The 17,761-nt window shown below is 40.6% G+C and overlaps 1 protein-coding gene across 3 annotated transcripts in view; it reads right to left on the reverse strand.

The window, feature by feature from the left end:
- Positions 1-205: 205 nt before the first annotated feature.
- Positions 206-17,761, reverse strand: part of LOC709992 (pregnancy-specific beta-1-glycoprotein 3-like) — a 24,767-nt gene continuing 7,211 nt past the window's right edge. The window contains exons 3-7 of one of the 3 annotated variants that reach the window (XM_077983051.1): positions 11,101-11,379; positions 8,087-8,365; positions 7,432-7,686; positions 2,280-2,363; positions 206-406 (exon numbers count right to left, since the gene is read on the reverse strand). In XM_077983051.1, the coding sequence (XP_077839177.1) occupies positions 2,311-2,363; positions 7,432-7,686; positions 8,087-8,365; positions 11,101-11,379 (866 nt within the window). In that variant the 3' untranslated portion in view covers positions 206-406; positions 2,280-2,310. Of the gene's footprint in view, positions 407-2,279; positions 2,364-3,297; positions 4,020-7,431; positions 7,687-8,086; positions 8,366-11,100; positions 11,380-17,761 lie in introns of those variants that run through there. The other 2 variants (XM_077983052.1, XM_077983050.1) reach the window with 2 other exon arrangements.

Here is a 17,761-nt window from a genome sequence, read left to right on the forward strand (position 1 = left end):
AGGGAGCCAAAGCAAATATTTCAATTTTTGTTTACAAAAGTGTACTTTACCAAATTGCTGTAAAGTATAAATAGCTTAAAAGAGAAAGTTCATATCTGGAGAATAAAACATTCAAAGAATCAGCACATTTTCAAATAAAAACTTATGAAAACATTATCCTTTTAATTATTTAGTCCAATAAAATTGAGATTTTTTTTTCTTCTTTGTCTTGAATTTCATGAAGGTATCAGCCTGTTCATTAAAATTTCAACAGCTCTCAGCGAGTCCAGTGGTATGATCTTGAAATTATCAGAAACTTGCATTCAAGAGTCGTTGTCAGAGTCTTTTCCATATATCTCCTTGAAGAAAAAGCAATTTTGGACTGTAGCTGATTGTAAATACTTCGAGGAAGAGTCAAACCAACTGTCTGGGAATGACAAATATTTAAAATCACTGTGGTTAAAAATCTAATTTGATTTTCATTAGGTTTATTATGGTAAAGACACAGCTCACATAGAAATCTAGTTACTTCTGTGGCACATGACACTATTACTGATAACATATTCGATTTCCAGAAATTTCATATAGTTTTTAGAATACTCATTTTTTAAAATGTATTTATTTATTTTTTTTGAGACAGAGTCTTGCTTGCTGCCCAGGCTGGAGAGCAGTGGCACGATCTCGGCTCACTGGAAGCTCCACCTACTGGGTTCATGCCATTCTCCTGCCTCAGCCTCCCGAGTAGCTGGGAGTACAGGCGCCTGCCACCACGCCCAACTAAGTTTGTTTTTGTATTTTTAGTAGAGATGGGGTTTCACCGTGTTAGCCAGGATGGTCTCGATCTCCTGACCTCATGATCTGCCCGCCTCAGCCTCCCAAAGTGCTGGGATTACAGGTGTGCCCCACCGCGCCCAGCCTAGAATACTCATATTGTTAACATTCCCATAAATGTTATTTAGAGAAGGTTTAGCATCACTTATCACGCATTTAAAAATGCTTTATATATATTTTAACATATCAAATAAGGTGGCTTTTCCATTCAGCTTCTGTTTCCCAACTGGATTACTGAGTTCTTGGTGTAGCCCATTAATAATTAGGGCCAAAAAAGTATAGTCTTATGTATGTTGAAAAAGGTCCTTAGGTAATACCAGTACTTCTAGCTGAAAATCATTGATTTAGTTTTAAGTTCTACCTATTACAACAAGAGTTCTCCATCCTTGTTACATGTTTGTAGTGTCAGGGAAGACTTAAAAATTACCAGTGCCTGGGTCCCTTACCAGACCTTTAAACTGGAACTCATGGGTGGGGCTTGAGCATCCACTTTTAAAAATGTTTTCCAGTGATTCCAATGTGTAGCTATATTTCCCATCAGATTTCTCTGATTTCTTGTGGCCTTCACTTTTTTTCTATTTTGGTATTATGATTATTTTCAGGTTTCATTTCCTGTCTTAGGCTTTATGTCACCTGGGGTGGGGAACTTGCCTTCTTCATTTCTGTATCTTTTTTGAACACATGAATTGGTCACCAGGAAAAGGTCTCAACCTCACATAGGTTGTGTCCTGACTCTCAGGTTCACAGACTATTCATAAAGTCTTTGTTCTCCACCAGGTCGGAGATTGTTTGTGATGAAGGGTGTGGTTAAGTCTGTAGTGCAGATGGTGGAGGGGAGTTCACCCTGTTTTTAGGCATTGCATTGGGACTAAGAATTTTATGTATATATGGGTGAAGCGACAGGGATGTGTAGGAGGACAGTTCTAATTAGGATGGAGGAATTATACTAGGAAATAGAGGTAAAAGAAGTGAGAAGGATTAGTAAATAGAGAACTGTGAACTTACCAAATAGGCTAGAGTAAACCCTTGGGGATTCTTGATTAAGTGAATTAACTAGATTTTAGAAAGGTAATGAGGCAGTTATATGCAAGGAAGGTTTCAAAGTCTGGAGACAAGAAGTCAAGCAACACTTTGAGAAGTGGTTGAGCTTTATGGGAATGGATAAAACTACACTATTGAGAGATGTTAAAAATAATGAAGAGGGTTTCACAATGTGAAATTGTGTTTCTCATGTGAATCTGAGAAACAAATGAGCAGACGCTGGAGATAATTATGTCTAAACGACATTGGGGTAGAGGGAGCATAAAGGCCAGGGAGAAAGGGAACTGCAGGAATTAGTGCTGAGAAGCAGGAGTTTAGTGGAAGAAGGAGGAGATCCAGCCCCAGATACAGGCCAATAAGTCTTTTCCTGCTCCCAAGCATGGCAGTCAGCCTTGCAGGAAACAGGACAGGAGAAAAGGCCATCATACCTGCCAGTCTTCCCGAAATACAGAAATGACATCACGGCTGATATATGGGATTAAGGCCAGGAATATGTCCTCTTCCTGAAGGAGCTGTCATGGAAAGAAATGAAAAGGAATGGAGATGATGTTATTTTACAGGGAAGAGCCTCAGGAACAAACATGTAACATGAGGTACTCTATAATTGTTTCTTCAAGGAATGCATTATTTCTGTTGGAAAATTGATGGGAGATGGTTATATTCTTGCAGTTTTTTTCCCTCTCACCATGTTTCTAGTTGGTGATCAGTCCTCTGTCAATTCTCTACTGCACTCAGATATTTCAGAAAGCTTTCAGATGGGAGAAAGGCTGATTGCTATTTTCTATGTCATTAGAACTTTCCACCTTTCCACCTTTTCATGGTTGCATCTTTTTCTCAGTGTCTCTGTGTGGCAGCCATGAATGAGACCCTGCCAGGTCTCCGTGGCAGGGACCTGATTGACAGAAGGCCCAGGTCAGTGTATTTCAAGTTCACCACCTCCCTTGCACAGAAAGCTTCCTTCCCACAGGTTCCCAGCAAGGGCGTGAAAGCAAGCCTATATCTCTGAGGATCTCTTTAACTTTCATGGGTGAGTGATTGGAAGACTCCCTATCAGCCTTGCAAAAACTCTCTTAGAACTGAATTGATACCTAAAAATTCTTTTTCTTTCTTTTTCATAGGAGTCAGCTTTGCATAGTGGTCTGTGGGTTCTCCCATACTACCTTCATGCCTGCCCCACATTCCCTCAGAGGTGTCTTCCCTGATAAATTATCTTAAATGTCTAATCCCATCCTGGATGCATCCCAGTTGGTAAAAACTAACACACCAGGCTTGATTCTTTGTACTTAGCTTTTTCCCTTTCTCTCCCACAAGTAGTCAGTCACCATGTCCTAGTGTTTTACGTGGTACCTCTTTTTCTATATGTATATGGAAATAGGTACTGTTGAGGGGCACGTCCTATGTGCCAGGACCTGTGCTAAATACTTTACCTGTACCTCATTTAATTCACACAGTAACCCTGTCAGGTAGACATTATTTCCATTTTGCCAATGAAAAGACAGAGGCTTAGAGTAGTGTAAAAACTTTCCTGGTGTCATATGGCTAGTAATAGGTGTATCTGACATTTGATTCTAGGACTATTTGACCTCAAAGCTAATGACGATGGTATTAATATAGCAGGTGACATTGGTTACTCTGTGTGTGGCATCTTGTTTCATTGACTACATTAAACCTTTAAAAGAATGGTATGAAGCAAGCTCTCTCATTGCAATTTTCAGGTGAGGAACCAGAGGTTCAGAGAAGTTAAGAGTCTTGTGCAAGAAATTTATAACTGTAAACTGTTACTTTAAAAAAGGAAGAAAGATCTCAGATCAGCAACCTACTTTAATACTTCGTGATATGAAAGAAGAACAAACTAAACCCAAGCACAGTGAATGAAGGTAACAATAAGGATTAGAGTAGATAAAATAAAATGGAGAATAGAAAAAGAATAGAGTAATTAATGAAATGAAAGTTGATTCTTCAAAATGAAATCAACAAAATTGATGACCATTAACTAGACTGACTAAGAAAAAAAGAGAGAAGATTAAAATTACTAAAATCAGATATGAAAATGGAGTCTGAGCATGGTGGGTCATATTTTAATCCTAGCACTTTGGGAGGTCACAATGGGAGGATTGCTTGAGGCCAGGTGTTTGGACCAGCATAGGTAACCCGGGGAGACCCTTTCTCTACAAAAAAAAGTTAAAAGCCCATTAGCTGGGCATGGTGGCATGCATGTGTAACCCAAGTATCTTGGGAGACTGAAGAAGGAGAATTGCTTAAGCCCAGGAGGTTGAGGCTGCAGTGATCCCTAATCACACCACTGTATTTCAGCCTGGGCTGGCCTACAGAGTGAGAGCCTGTCTCTCTCTCTCCAAAGAAAAAAATAAAAAAATAAAAAACAAGTGAAAAGAAAAAACAAAATGAAGTGATTACTAGCAATTATAATAAAATAATGGTTATGAAAGTACTGTAAATAATTGCATGTCAAAAAATTTGATAACCTAGATGAAATAGACAAATACCTAGAAAAACACAAAAACATGATGCGAACTATAATCGGTAATAAGAATTAATCAATAAAAGCATTTGATGAAATTCCATATTTTTTCATAATGAAATCATTCTAACTAAGAATGCAAGGAAATGACCTCAACATAAAGTCAATATGTGAAAAACCCAATGCTAACATCATACTCAACAGACAAAGACTGAAAGCTTTCCCTGTATGAGCAGGAACAAGACAAGAATGCTGCTTTTGACACTTCTATGCAATGTAGTATTGAAAGGTCTAGTCAGAAAAATTAGGCAAGAATTTTAAAAAAGATACTCAATTTGAAAGAAAGGAGTAAAATTATTTCTTTTCACAGATAACTTGAATTCATATGTAGAAAATCCTAAAGATGGAACAAACCTATTAGAATTAATAAATGAATTCGGTAATGTTGCACAATACAAAATCAACAAACATCAATTGTATTTCAATACATTACCCATGAACAATCTAAAGGAAAATTTTAAAAAATTTAATCTGTATTAATATCAAAAAGAATAAAAGAGTTAGGAATAAGTTTATCCAAAGAGGTGAAATGATTATACCTGAAATCCGTAAAATATTGCTTAAAGATGACATCAATAAATTGAAAGACACTTTGTTTCATGAATTAGAAGGCTCAATATTGTTAGGAGGACAATGCTACCCAAAGTGAGCTGCAGATTCAATACAATTCCTATCAGAAACTCAGTGACATTTTTGCAGAAAAAGAAAAATTGGTCCTAAAATTTATATTGAATCTCATGACTCTAAATAGACAAACAACTTTGAAGAGGAAGAATGAAGCCCAGAGGACTGACACTTCCGGATTTCAGCATTTACTACAAAGCCCCAGTAACCAATACAGTGTGGTACTGGCATAAAGGAGGACATAGAAATTAATGAAACAGAACAGAGAGCCCAGATAGAAATATTTGCATATATGGCCAAATGATTTTCATCGAGTGTGCCAAGATCATTCAATGTTGAAAGGACAGTGTTCTCAGCAAAAGATATTGGGAAAGGTGGATATCTAAGGTCAAGAATGAGTGGAACCTTTACCTAACATCATATACAAAAATTAACCCACAATAAATCAAAGATCTAAATGTAAGAGCAGAACTACACAACTCTTAGAAGAAAACATAGGAGAAAAGCGTCGTGATATTGGATTTCACAATGATTTTTTGGTTGTAACATGGCAAGCACAGGCAACAAATAAAATTTATAAATTGGACTTCATAAAAATCAAAACCTTTCATATATCAAAGAACATTATCAAGAGAGTAAAAAGGCAACCCATGAAATGAGAAAAACATTTGCAAATTAAAAGTGTGATAAGAAATTAATTTCCAGAATACATGAAAAACTACAAGTCAACAACAGCAAACATCCAAAAACCCAATTAAAAAATGAACAAAGGATTAAAATAGAGTTTTCTCCAAGGAAGATATACAAATATCCAATAAGCCCATGTAATGTTCCTCAATGTCATGAATACTTAGAGATATGCAAATCAAAACCACAATGTGACACCACCTCACACACTTTAGGATGGCTTTGATAAACAACAACAATGACAGCAACACAAAACATCAAATGTTTTCAAATAGATGGAAAAATTGGAGCTCTAGTGCATTGCTGACGGGAAGGGGAACTGTTATAGCCACTGTAAAAGGTGGTATGGCTGTTTCTCAAAAAATTAAACAATAAATTACCATTTGATCCAGCAATTCCACTTCTGGACATACTCCCTATAGAATTGAAAGAAATTTGAAGAAAGATTTGCACATTGATGTTCAGAGAAGCATTACTCACAATAGCCGAAAAAGGAAACAATGGAAAAGTCCATTGAAAGATAAGTGGGTAGGCAAATGAGGTATATCTATACATCAAAATGTTATTCAACCTTAACAAGGAATAAAATTCCAATACATCATGAAAAATGGATGAACCTTGAAGACATTATGCTAACTGAAATAAGCCAGACACAAAAGGATAATTATTATATAATTCTATATATGAAAGATAGAATAGCCAGTTACATCGAGACAGAAAGTAGAATGATGGGTGCTAGGGGTTAGGGGGAGAAGGAGTGAGAGTTACTGTTTATCGGGTAAAGAAGTTTAATACGGTAAAAGGAAAAAGATCTGGAAATAGATAGTGTGATTATTATACAACACTAAATTACACAATTAGAAATAGTTAATGATATATTAGACATATATAAAGTGTCTGGCAGTCTTACCCTCTCTATAAATACACACTTTTTGGCATTGCCCCTTTCCTGCCATGCAGAGCCTGAGAGGTGATTCTCACTATTTCTCCAAGTGCGCATCACTCACTGTCCTCTGTGCTGTGTCCCACGTGCTGTGCCCACAGCCTCATACAGCCGGTGACTTCAGAACCAGGACACAGCTCAAGGGTCTGCCCCGAGGCTCCCTCTCTTCTTATTTCCCTGCAGCCTAGGCTTCACTTCAACTGGCAGCTCAATTTAGCCGAATTCAGGACAGGCCACCAGGACTCTTTCTTCACACATGCTGGTCCCACCCCAGGTGGAGTCAGGCAGGGCCAGTCACCGGAGAACCCTGGAGCAGAGCAGGGAGTGGTTGGAGCTGCCCCTCTCTCATCCAAGGGGCTTCCTCCTCTCATTTAGGGGAAAAATGTGAGCTTGTTTCATAGCCTCAGATGTTCGTTGTAGCTCATGGAGTAGGTAAAAGAAAACAAAGACGTAGCGGAAAGGGATGTGTTGCTGACAGCAAGAAGCAACTTGATCTTGAGGACTCTCCTTGTCCTCTGTGAAGCCTCTTCCACCACACAGGGCTCAGGGCTGACAAAGCCACCTCCCTACCGTTCTCAGGCTGGACACAAGGTCAGCCATGAAAAACAGAAGAACAAGCAGAAGAGAATATGTAGAGACAAATTGGGAGGGTTCAGGAGGAGAAATTAGGATTTGCTTCTGCCCATGGGGCACAGACTGGGAATAAAAATGTTTTCCTGACTCTTCTCTGAAGGCCAGATAGACTCCACCTAAAACCCTATTGCCAATGATGCAGGGATCCACTTACCAGAGACTTTGATCGTCTTGAATGTGGAACGTTCCCTGCCAGTGACGGAGTTACGAACACAGCAACCATAGCGCCCGCTATGCTCTGTAGTAATTTGGGGGATAGAGAGTATTTGTCCTGATTGCAGAAACTTCCCATTAATCGTCCAAGTATACTCTGCCGGTGGGTTAGAGTCCGCGTAGCAGTACAAGTAGAGGTTTCCTCCTGAATGGTAGTAGGTGAATGAAGGGGAAATCCTGGGGAAGTCTGGACCATCTGGAGTAAAGACAATAAAGTCACAGGTGATGTCATCCGAGGGAAGGGGATACTCCTCGTCTCTTAAAGGGACACAGTGTCCCTCTGAACCAAGACACACCCTCAGGTACCAGCCAAACCCCTTCTGTGTTCACTGAGCTGAGGCCTGAGGTATTCACCTGTTTCTGCCATCAGAGACTGTAGATCCCAAGTCTCCCATGACAAGGGCATCCCCTCCCCTTATATCCTTGGTTAAGGCTGTGCCTGCCCAGGTTTTCCCAGGGCAGGGAGTCATGGCCAGCTCGGGTGTCCAGAAATGAAAGTGTCTGTACTTTGACCTGAGAGAGACTGAGATGCCTGGCCTATGTTTCTTTGAATTTAAGCTGGTGACTTGGCTCACAGAGGAACCAAAGATACTCACAGAGGACATCCAGGGTGATGGGGTCACTGCGCATGCTACCAACTCGGTCCCGTATTTCACATTCATAGGGTCCTGTGTCATTTCTTGAGACATTGGGTAGAATGAGGAACCTGTTTTTACCGGGTTGCTTTAGCCTGGGACTGACCGGGAGGCTCTGACCATTTACCCACCACACGTAGGTGTAGTTCTGAGTCTTAGGTTCACAGGTTAAGGCTACAACATTCTTATTCTCCATGGGGTTGAAGTTGTTGCTGGTGATGTAAGGCTTGGGCAGCTCCGCTGTGTGGATAACAGAGAGAAGTTTGTCCCGTGTGGCAGCTTTGATTCTTCCACAGGCATCCTTCAATCAGAGTTGGCATCTCCCACCTCTCAGCCCACCCGAGTCCTTGAAAACCAATAGCTGGTGCGTGTGTCACAAGACAGATGCATGATGACCTAAGGGCTCAAAGACTGTGAGGCCGCCTGCTCTGTCTTATGGAAGCACAGACTTTCTCAAGTGTGAATTGAGCAGCAGTGCTGGGTCATGGACAGACACGTCAGTGGGAGTGAGAGCACCTGGTACCCCTCCCAGTCCCTCTCTAATCAGCTGTCTGGCTGGCTCACCTTGGGTTCCTTACCTGGAATGTGCAACTGCTAGGCCCCTTCCAAATTCCATCCTACTTTGCCCCGCTAGATGTGATTTCTCTGCGGCTTCCATTTCTAAGGACATTTTAGAGATGAGTAGTAATGGGACTTCCCATTGTCCTGAAATCCTGAAGATACTGAGCATCCTGGCCTGGGACTGGATGTTTCAGCAGAAATAAAATAGGGGAGACCAGAGTCAAGCCTGGAGGTCAGTTCAGTCATCAGGCAGTGGAGGCACAAGGTGGGGCAGTTTTCTGCAAGAGTTTCATGATGACTTACTTGTTCCAGTGACCTCCAAAGATAGAGCAGAGTGCAAGGAATGATCTAGAAAGAGTGAAGGGGACAGGCAAGAGCTGGTGGCTTTGGAGCAGAACCATGTTCCCTGTTCTGAGTTCTTTAAGTTTCCTCTCCTTCTGCAAAGGGCTGGTGAGGACTAAATGGATCTTTCCAGAAATACATGTGGACATTTGCAAATGCAGAACTGAGTGGTGGAAAGGGTGGGAATGAACTGCTGGAAATCTGGTCCTCATTGGACCATGTGTATTTGATGGATATGAGACAAATGTGGGGGGAAATTTTGCAAATATTTTCTTTCACTGGACACTCTACTCTCTGATTCCATGGGTTTGAATACTCTAGGGACCTCATGTTAGTGGATTCCAGAGTGAATCTGAGAAGAGACTGCTGGTTTCCAGGAGCTGGGATTGGGGAGAATCAGAAGTTGTTCATGTGTGTGCAGTTTCAGTTATGCAAGATGGGGAGGTTCTAGAGATCTGCTGTACAGCTCGATGCCTATAGTTCACACAGATTGAGTGTTTCTTATGCATAAGACTTAGGAAAAAAAGTGTTTTGGGTTTCTGATTTTTTTTTTTATTCTTAAATATTTGTCATATACTTACTGGTTTAGCATCCCAAATCTGAACGATTTAAAATCTAAAATGCTCCAGGTAGCATTCCTTTTCAGCATCAGATTAATACACCAAAGTGGTAGGTGATTATCCAAATACACTCTTCCACCCCCCCTTTTTTTTTCTCTCACCACGTTTCTATCTTGGTGATTAGTTTTTGGTCAGTTCCATACTGGCCATGCTGCACTAGTATATTTTTGAAGGCTTTGGGATGTGAGAAATAATGATTGCTATTTTCTACGTCATCAAATCTTTCCACCTTTTCATGGTTGCATCTTTTTCTCAGTGTCTCTGTTGTGGCAGTCATCAATAAGAGCCTGTCAGGTCAGATTTAGGACAGATTTTTGTAATTCTGCAAAAAATGTTACTGGGATTCTGGTAGGGGTTGCGTTGAATCTGCAGCTCACTTTGGGTAGTATTGTCTTCCTAACAATATTGATTCTTCCAATCCGTGAAAATGAAATGCTTTTCCACATATTGATGTCATCTTTAATTTCTTTCAGTAATGTTTTGTAGTTTTCAGGGTATAACCCTACAACCTTTTGGTTAAACTTATTCCAAAATATTTTATTCCTTTTGCTGTTAATGTGAGTTGAAATTGTTTTCTTAATTTCCTTTCAGATTGTTCATTGTTAGTGTATAGTCTAAAGAATGATCTAGAAAGAGTGAAGGGGACAGGCGAAAGCTGGTGGTTTGGATCAGAAACATATTCCCTGTCCTGTGTTTTTGATTTTCCCTCTCTCTTTGCAGAGGGCAGGTGGCTCTTTCCTGATAGCCAGATAGACTTCACTGGAAAACATATTGCCAATGCTCCAGGGATCCACCTACCAGGGACTATGATCCTCTTGATTATGAGATTTCTTCCACCAGTGACTGAGTTATGGATGAAACAGACATAGACCCCTGTATATGTTTTAGTGACTTGGGAGATAAAGAACACTTGTGCTGATTGCTGGAACTTCCCATCAATCAGTCAACAATGCTCTGCCAGTAGGTGAGAGTCTGTGAGGCAGGAGAGTTTGGGGACTCCCCTGTATGGTAATAGGTGTATGAAGAAGAAATGGTGGGTGCATCCAGACCATCTGGAACAAAGAGAGTAAAGTCACAGGTGATGATGTCAGAGGGAAGGGAAAATCCTGGTCTGTGGAAGGACCAGAGTGACCCTGTGAGCTAAGTCACAACACTGAAGTTCTAGCCAAATCCCTGCTGTGTTCACTGATCTGGACCCTGAGACATTTACCTGTTTCTCCCATCATAATCTGTGGAGCCTGAGTCTCCCATGACAGGAGTAGCCTTTTCTCTCCAATTTTTGTTCAAGGCTAAGCCTACTCTGTTTTGCCTGGGGCAGAAAATCATGGCCAGCTTTGATGTCCAGAGGTTAAGGTCTCTGTACTTGCACCTGAGAAGGACTGAGAGGCCTGGCCTCTGGCCATGTGTATTTGGGATGGCAGCCTGCCTCACAGAGAATTAGAAGATACTCACGGAGGAGATTCAGGGTGACTGGGTCACTGCGGCTGGAACTCACTGGGTTCTTCATTTCACATTCATAGGGTCCTGCAGTATCCTTTGTGACACCAAATATAACGAGGGTCCTGTTGGTTTTGGACAGCTGCAACTTGCGACTGATAGGGAGGCTCTGACCATTTATCCACCACCGGTAGCTTACGTCCTGAGTGTCAGGATCACAGGATAAGATCACAGTCTCCACGGCCTCCCTGGGGTGTAAATTACTGCTGGAGATGGATGGCTTGGGAGTCTCCACTGTAGAGATAACAGAGAGAAGATTGCCTTGTGTGGCACATTTGATTCCTCCTAAGACATTTTTCAGTCAGTGTTGGCATTTCCCACCTCTCAGCCCACACAAGTCCTTAAAAGCCCATGGTAGGTGTATGTGTTACAAGAGAGATGCATGGCAATCTGAGGGCTCAGAGATTGTGAGGCTGCCTGCTTTATGTGGGAGAAGCACAGACTTTTTCAAGTGTGAATTGAGCAGCAGTATTAGGTCATGGAAAGACACAGGACCAGCAGTCACAGCTCCTGTTGCCTCTCTGAGTCCCTCCCTCTCCAACTGCCTGCCTGGCCCACCCTGTGGTCCTCACCTGGAGCATGCAGTACTGGAATCTTCTTAGTTTCAGTCTTACTTTGTCCCCCAAGGTATGCTTTCTCTGCGGCTTCCCTTTCCAAGGACATCCTAGAGATGGATGATGGAACTTCCCATTGTGCTTAAACCCTTTGGGTACTGAGAAGCCTGGCTTGGGACTCAGCACTTCAGCAGAAATAGCACAGGGGAGACCAGAGTCAAGCCTGGAGGTCTGTTCAGTGATCAGGCAGTGGAGCCAAAAGGTGTTGCAGTTTTCCCAGCTGTCTCATAGTGACTGACTTGAGCCAGTGACCTCTAAAGATAGAGCAGAGTCCAAGGAATGAAGAGTGAAGGCAACAGGCAAGAGCTGATAGCTTTGGACCAAGACCATATTCCCTGCTCCGTGTCCATGATGTTCCCTTTCCCCTGTAGAGGGCAGGTGAGGACCATGTGGATGTTTCTAGAAATACATGTGGATATTTGCAAGTGCAGAACTAACTGGTGGAAAGGGCAAACATGAACTGATGATGGAAGTCTGGCCCTCATGGACCCTATGTATTTGGTGGCTATTAGACCAATATTTGGGAAGAAGTGTTGCAGATACTTTCTCTCATTAGACATTCTACTCTCTGATTCTATGAGTTTGTCTACTCTATGTACCTCATCTCAGTGGATTCCAGAGTGAATCAGAGAGTAGAATAGTAGTTTTCAGTAGCTGGGATCGTGGGAATAGGGCATTGTTCCATATGTGTGCGGTTTCAGTTATGCAGGATGAGGAGATTCTAGAGACCTTCTGTAGAGCTTCATGCCTATAGTTCATGCAGATAAAGTGTTCCTTATGCAAAAAGCTTAAATCGAAGTGTTCTGGATTTCTAACTTTTTTTATTTTGGAATATTTGCAGTAGATGTACTGGTTTAGCATCCCAAATCTGAAAAATTTAAAATCCAAAATGCTCCTGTGAGCACTTCTTTTTAGCACCACATCAGTGGTCAGAAGTGTTGGATTTTGGAGCATTTCAGATATTGGATTCTGGATTTGGGATATTCAGTTTGTAATACAGCAATTTTCCCATAAAAATTTGTCAGGAGTTTAGACCTCATGTTATGTTCTGATTCTAGTAACAAAACAAAAAAATATTTGGGGGAAACATTAAAATGTTGTCATAAGTGGAAATTTTTTACTGATAGTCCAAACATCTAAGATCAATTTCTGGTAGCAGTATTTCTCTTGATACCCAATTAAGGTTTAGGTGTGGGGTGAATTCCAGCACGATCACATTATGCTCAAAGAAAGATGCCAAAGGTGATTTGAAATTAGCAAGTCCTTTAGTAGAGAGAGTCCCGTTAAAAGGACAGAACTGGCCAGTGTGTCTATTACATAAAGGGAGGAATGATGCAGAATTTAAAGAAGTGATGTGTGTTATGTTAGTAAATATAGAAAGAACTCCTTGTTTCTAATTTCTGTGTAGAGTTAGGAAAAATGGGGAGCAGCCCAAAGCAGGTATGTGAAATGCTTTCTTCATTTTCTCTTAACCTCAGGAAGTACAACTAGAGTTTCAGTTTGTGTGAATTAGTAAGAGTCTAGGTGAGATGCCAATGACTCATGTGTCCCCCACACAAAGAACCCCACCTTATGAAAATGGCATCATCATGAGGAAACAATTGTGTGTGGCACAGGCAGTGAAACCGTCAGATAACACCCACCTGGCCACTTCCAACAACTCCCGGCATCCACCAGTATTCCCATTACATGTCTATTACATCCTTGGCAGTTCTGCCACAACTACAACATTTAGAAATCGCTATTGTCAATACAAAGTATTAAATATGAAGTTGAATGTGTTCTTCCACATTTCTCCCCCTACTCTTTTTGAACTTTCCTGTTTCAGTTTTGGAAGTTTCTATTCACACATCCTCAAGCCAGGGATTCTTTTTTTTTTTTTTTTAATTTATTTATTATTATTATACTTTAAGTTGTAGGGTACATGTGCATAACGTGCAGGTTTGTTACATATGTATACTTGTGCCATGTTGGTGTGCTGCACCCATCAACTCGTCATTTACATCAGGTATAACTCCCAGTGCAATCCTTCCCCCCTCCCCCCTCCCCATGATAGGCCCCGGTGTGTGATGTTCCCCTTCCTGAGTCCAAGTGATCTCATTGTTCAGTTCCCACCTATGAGTGAGAACATGCGGTGTTTGGTTTTCTGTTCTTGTGATAGTTTGCTAAGAATGATGGTTTCCAGCTGCATCCATGTCCCTACGAAGGACACAAACTCATCCTTTTTGATGGCTGCATAGTATTCCATGGTGTATATGTGCCACATTTTCTTAATCCAATCTGTCACTGATGGACATTTGGGTTGATTCCAAGTCTTTGCTATTGTGAATAGTGCTGCAATAAACATACGTGTGCATGTGTCTTTATAGCAGCATAATTTATAATCCTTTGGGTATATACCCAGTAATGGGATGGCTGGGTCATATGGTACATCTAGTTCTAGATCCTTGAGAAATCGCCATACTGTTTTCCATAATGGTTGAACTAGTTTACAATCCCACCAACAGTGTAAAAGTGTTCCTATTTCTCCACATCCTCTCCAGCACCTGTTGTTTCCTGACATTTTAATAATCGCCATTCTAACTGGTGAGAGATGGTATCTCATTGTGGTTTTGATTTGCATTTCTCTGATGGCCAGTGATGATGAGCATTTTTTCATGTGTCTGTTGGCTATATGAATGTCTTCTTTTGAGAAATGTCTGTTCATATCCTTTGCCCACTTTTTGATGGGGTTGTTTGTTTTCTTCTTGTAAATTTGTTTGAGTTCTTTGTAGGTTCTGGATATTAGCCCTTTGTCAGATGAGTAGATTGCAAAAATGTTCTCCCATTCTGTAGGTTGCCTGTTCACTCTGATGGTAGTTTCTTTTGCTGTGCAGAAGCTCTTTAGTTTAATGAGATCCCATTTGTCAATTTTGGCTTTTGCTGCCGTTGCTTTTGGTGTTTTAGACATGAAGTCTTTGCCCATGCCTATGTCCTGAATGGTACTACCTAGGTTTTCCTCTAGGATTTTTATGGTATTAGGTCTAACATTTAAGTCTCTAATCCATCTTGAATTAATTTTCGTATAAGGAGTAAGGAAAGGATCCAGTTTCAGCTTTCTACTTATGGCTAGCCAATTTTCCCAGCACCATTTATTAAATAGGGAATCCTTTCCCCATTTCTTGTTTCTCTCAGGTTTGTCAAAGATCAGATGGCTGTAGATGTGTGGTATTATTTCTGGGGACTCTGTTCTGTTCCATTGGTCTATATCTCTGTTTTGGTACCAGTACCATGCTGTTTTGGTTACTGTAGCCTTGTAGTATAGTTTGAAGTCAGGTAGTGTGATGCCTCCAGCTTTGTTCTTTTGATTTAGGATTGTCTTGGAGATGCCAGCTCTTTTTTGGTTCCATATGAACTTTAAAGCAGTTTTTTCCAATTCTGTGAAGAAACTCATTGGTAGCTTGATGGGGATGGCATTGAATCTATAAATTACCTTGGGCAGTATGGCCATTTTCACGATATTGATTCTTCCTATCCATGAGCATGGTATGTTCTTCCATTTGTTTGTGTCCTCTTTTATTTCACTGAGCAGTGGTTTGTAGTTCTCCTTGAAGAGGTCCTTTACATCCCTTGTAAGTTGGATTCCTAGGTATTTTATTCTCTTTGAAGCAATTGTGAATGGAAGTTCATTCCTGATTTGGCTCTCTGTTTGTCTGTTACTGGTTTATAAGAATGCTTGTGATTTTTGCACATTAATTTTGTATCCTGAGACTTTGCTGAAGTTGCTTATCAGCTTAAGGAGATTTTGGGCTGAGACAATGGGGTTTTCTAAATATACAATCATGTCATCTGCAAACAGGGACAGTTTGACTTCTTCTTTTCCTAACTGAATACCCTTGATTTCTTTCTCTTGCCTAATTGCCCTAGCCAGAACTTCCAACACTATGTTGAATAGGAGTGGTGAGAGAGGGCATCCCTGTCTTGTGCCAGTTTACAAAGGGAATTTTTCCAGTTTTTGCCCATTCAGTATGATATTGGCTGTGGGTTTGTCATAAATAACTCTTATTGTTTTGAGGTATGTTCCATCAATACCGAATTTATTGAGCGTTTTTAGCATGAAGGGCTGTTGAATTTTGTCAAAAGCCTTTTCTGCATCTATTGAGATAATCATGTGGTTCTTGTCTTTGGTTCTGTTTATATGCTGGATTATGTTTATTGATTTGCGAATGTTGAACCAGCCTTGCATCCCAGGGATGAAGCCCACTTGATCATGGTGGATAAGCGTTTTGATGTGTTGCTGAATCCGGTTTGCCAGTATTTTATTGAGGATTTTTGCATCGATGTTCATCAGGGATATTGGTCTAAAATTCTCTTTTTTTGTTGTGTCTCTGCCAGGCTTTGGTATCAGGATGATGTTGGCCTCATAAAATGAGTTAGGGAGGGTTCCCTCTTTTTCTATTGATTGGAATAGTTTCAGAAGGAATGGTACCAACTCCTCCTTGTACCTCTGGTAGAATTCAGCTGTGAATCCATCTGGTCCTGGACTTTTTTTGGTTGGTAGGCTATTAATTATTGCCTCAATTTCAGAGCCTGCTATTGGTCTATTCAGGGATTCAACTTCTTCCTGGTTTAGTCTTGGAAGAGTGTAAGTGTCCAGGAAATTATCCATTTCTTCTAGATTTTCCAGTTTATTTGCGTAGAGGTGTTTATAGTATTCTCTGATGGTAGTTTGTATTTCTGTGGGGTCGGTGGTGATATCCCCTTTATCATTTTTAATTGCGTCGATTTGATTCTTCTCTCTTTTCTTCTTTATTAGTCTTGCTAGTGGTCTGTCAATTTTGTTGATCTTTTCAAAAAAACCAACTCCTGGATTCATTGATTTTTTGGAGAGTTTTTTGTGTCTCTATCTCCTTCAGTTCTGCTCTGATCTTAGTTATTTCTAGCCTTCTGCTAGCTTTCGAATGTGTTTGCTCTTGCTTCTCTAGTTCTTTTAATTGCGATGTTAGAGTGTCAATTTTAAATCTTTCCTGCTTTCTCTTGTGGGCATTTAGTGCTATAAATTTCCCTCTACACACTGCTTTAAATGTGTCCCAGAGATTCTGGTATGTTTTATCTTTGTTCTCATTGGTTTCAAAGAACATCTTTATCTCTGCCTTCATTTCGTTATGTACCCAGTAGTCATTCAGGAGCAGGTTGTTCAGTTTCCATGTAGTTGAGCGGTTTTGATTGAGTTTCTTTGTCCTGAGTTCTAGTTTGATTGCACTGTGGTCTGAGAGACAGTTTGTTATAATTTCTGTTCTTGTACATTTGCTGAGGAGTGCTTTACTTCCAATTACGTGGTCGATTTTGGAGTAAGTACGATGTGGTGCTGAGAAGAATGTATATTCTGTTGATTTGGGGTGGAGAGTTCTATAGATGTCTATTAGGTCTGCTTGCTGCAGAGATGAGTTCAATTCCTGGATATCCTTGTTAACTTTCTGTCTCGTTGATCTGTCTAATGTTGACAGTGGAGTGTTGAAGTCTCCCATTATTATTGTATGGGAGTCTAAGTCTCTTTGTAAGTCTCTAAGGACTTGCTTTATGAATCTGGGTGCTCCCGTATTGGGTGCATATATATTTAGGATAGTTAGCTCTTCCTGTTGAATTGATCCCTTTACCATTATGTAATGGCCTTCTTTGTCTCTTTTGATCTTTGATGGTTTAAAGTCTGTTTTATCAGAGACTAGTATTGCAACCCCCGCTTTTTTTTGTTCTCCATTTGCTTGGTAAATCTTCCTCCATCCCTTTATTTTGAGCCTATGTATGTCTCTGCATGTGAGATGGGTCTCCTGAATACAGCAGTCTGATGGGTCTTGACTCGTTATCCAGTTTGCCAGTCTGTGTCTTTTAATTGGAGCATTTAGTCCATTTACATTTAAGGTTAAGATTGTTATGTGTGAACTTGATCCTGCCATTATGATATTAACTGGTTATTTTGCTCGTTAGTTGATGCAGTTTCTTCCTAGCCTCGATAGTCTTTACAT

This window comes from Macaca mulatta, chromosome 19 (assembly GCF_049350105.2).
Source record: "Macaca mulatta isolate MMU2019108-1 chromosome 19, T2T-MMU8v2.0, whole genome shotgun sequence".
NCBI lineage: Eukaryota > Metazoa > Chordata > Mammalia > Primates > Cercopithecidae > Macaca > Macaca mulatta.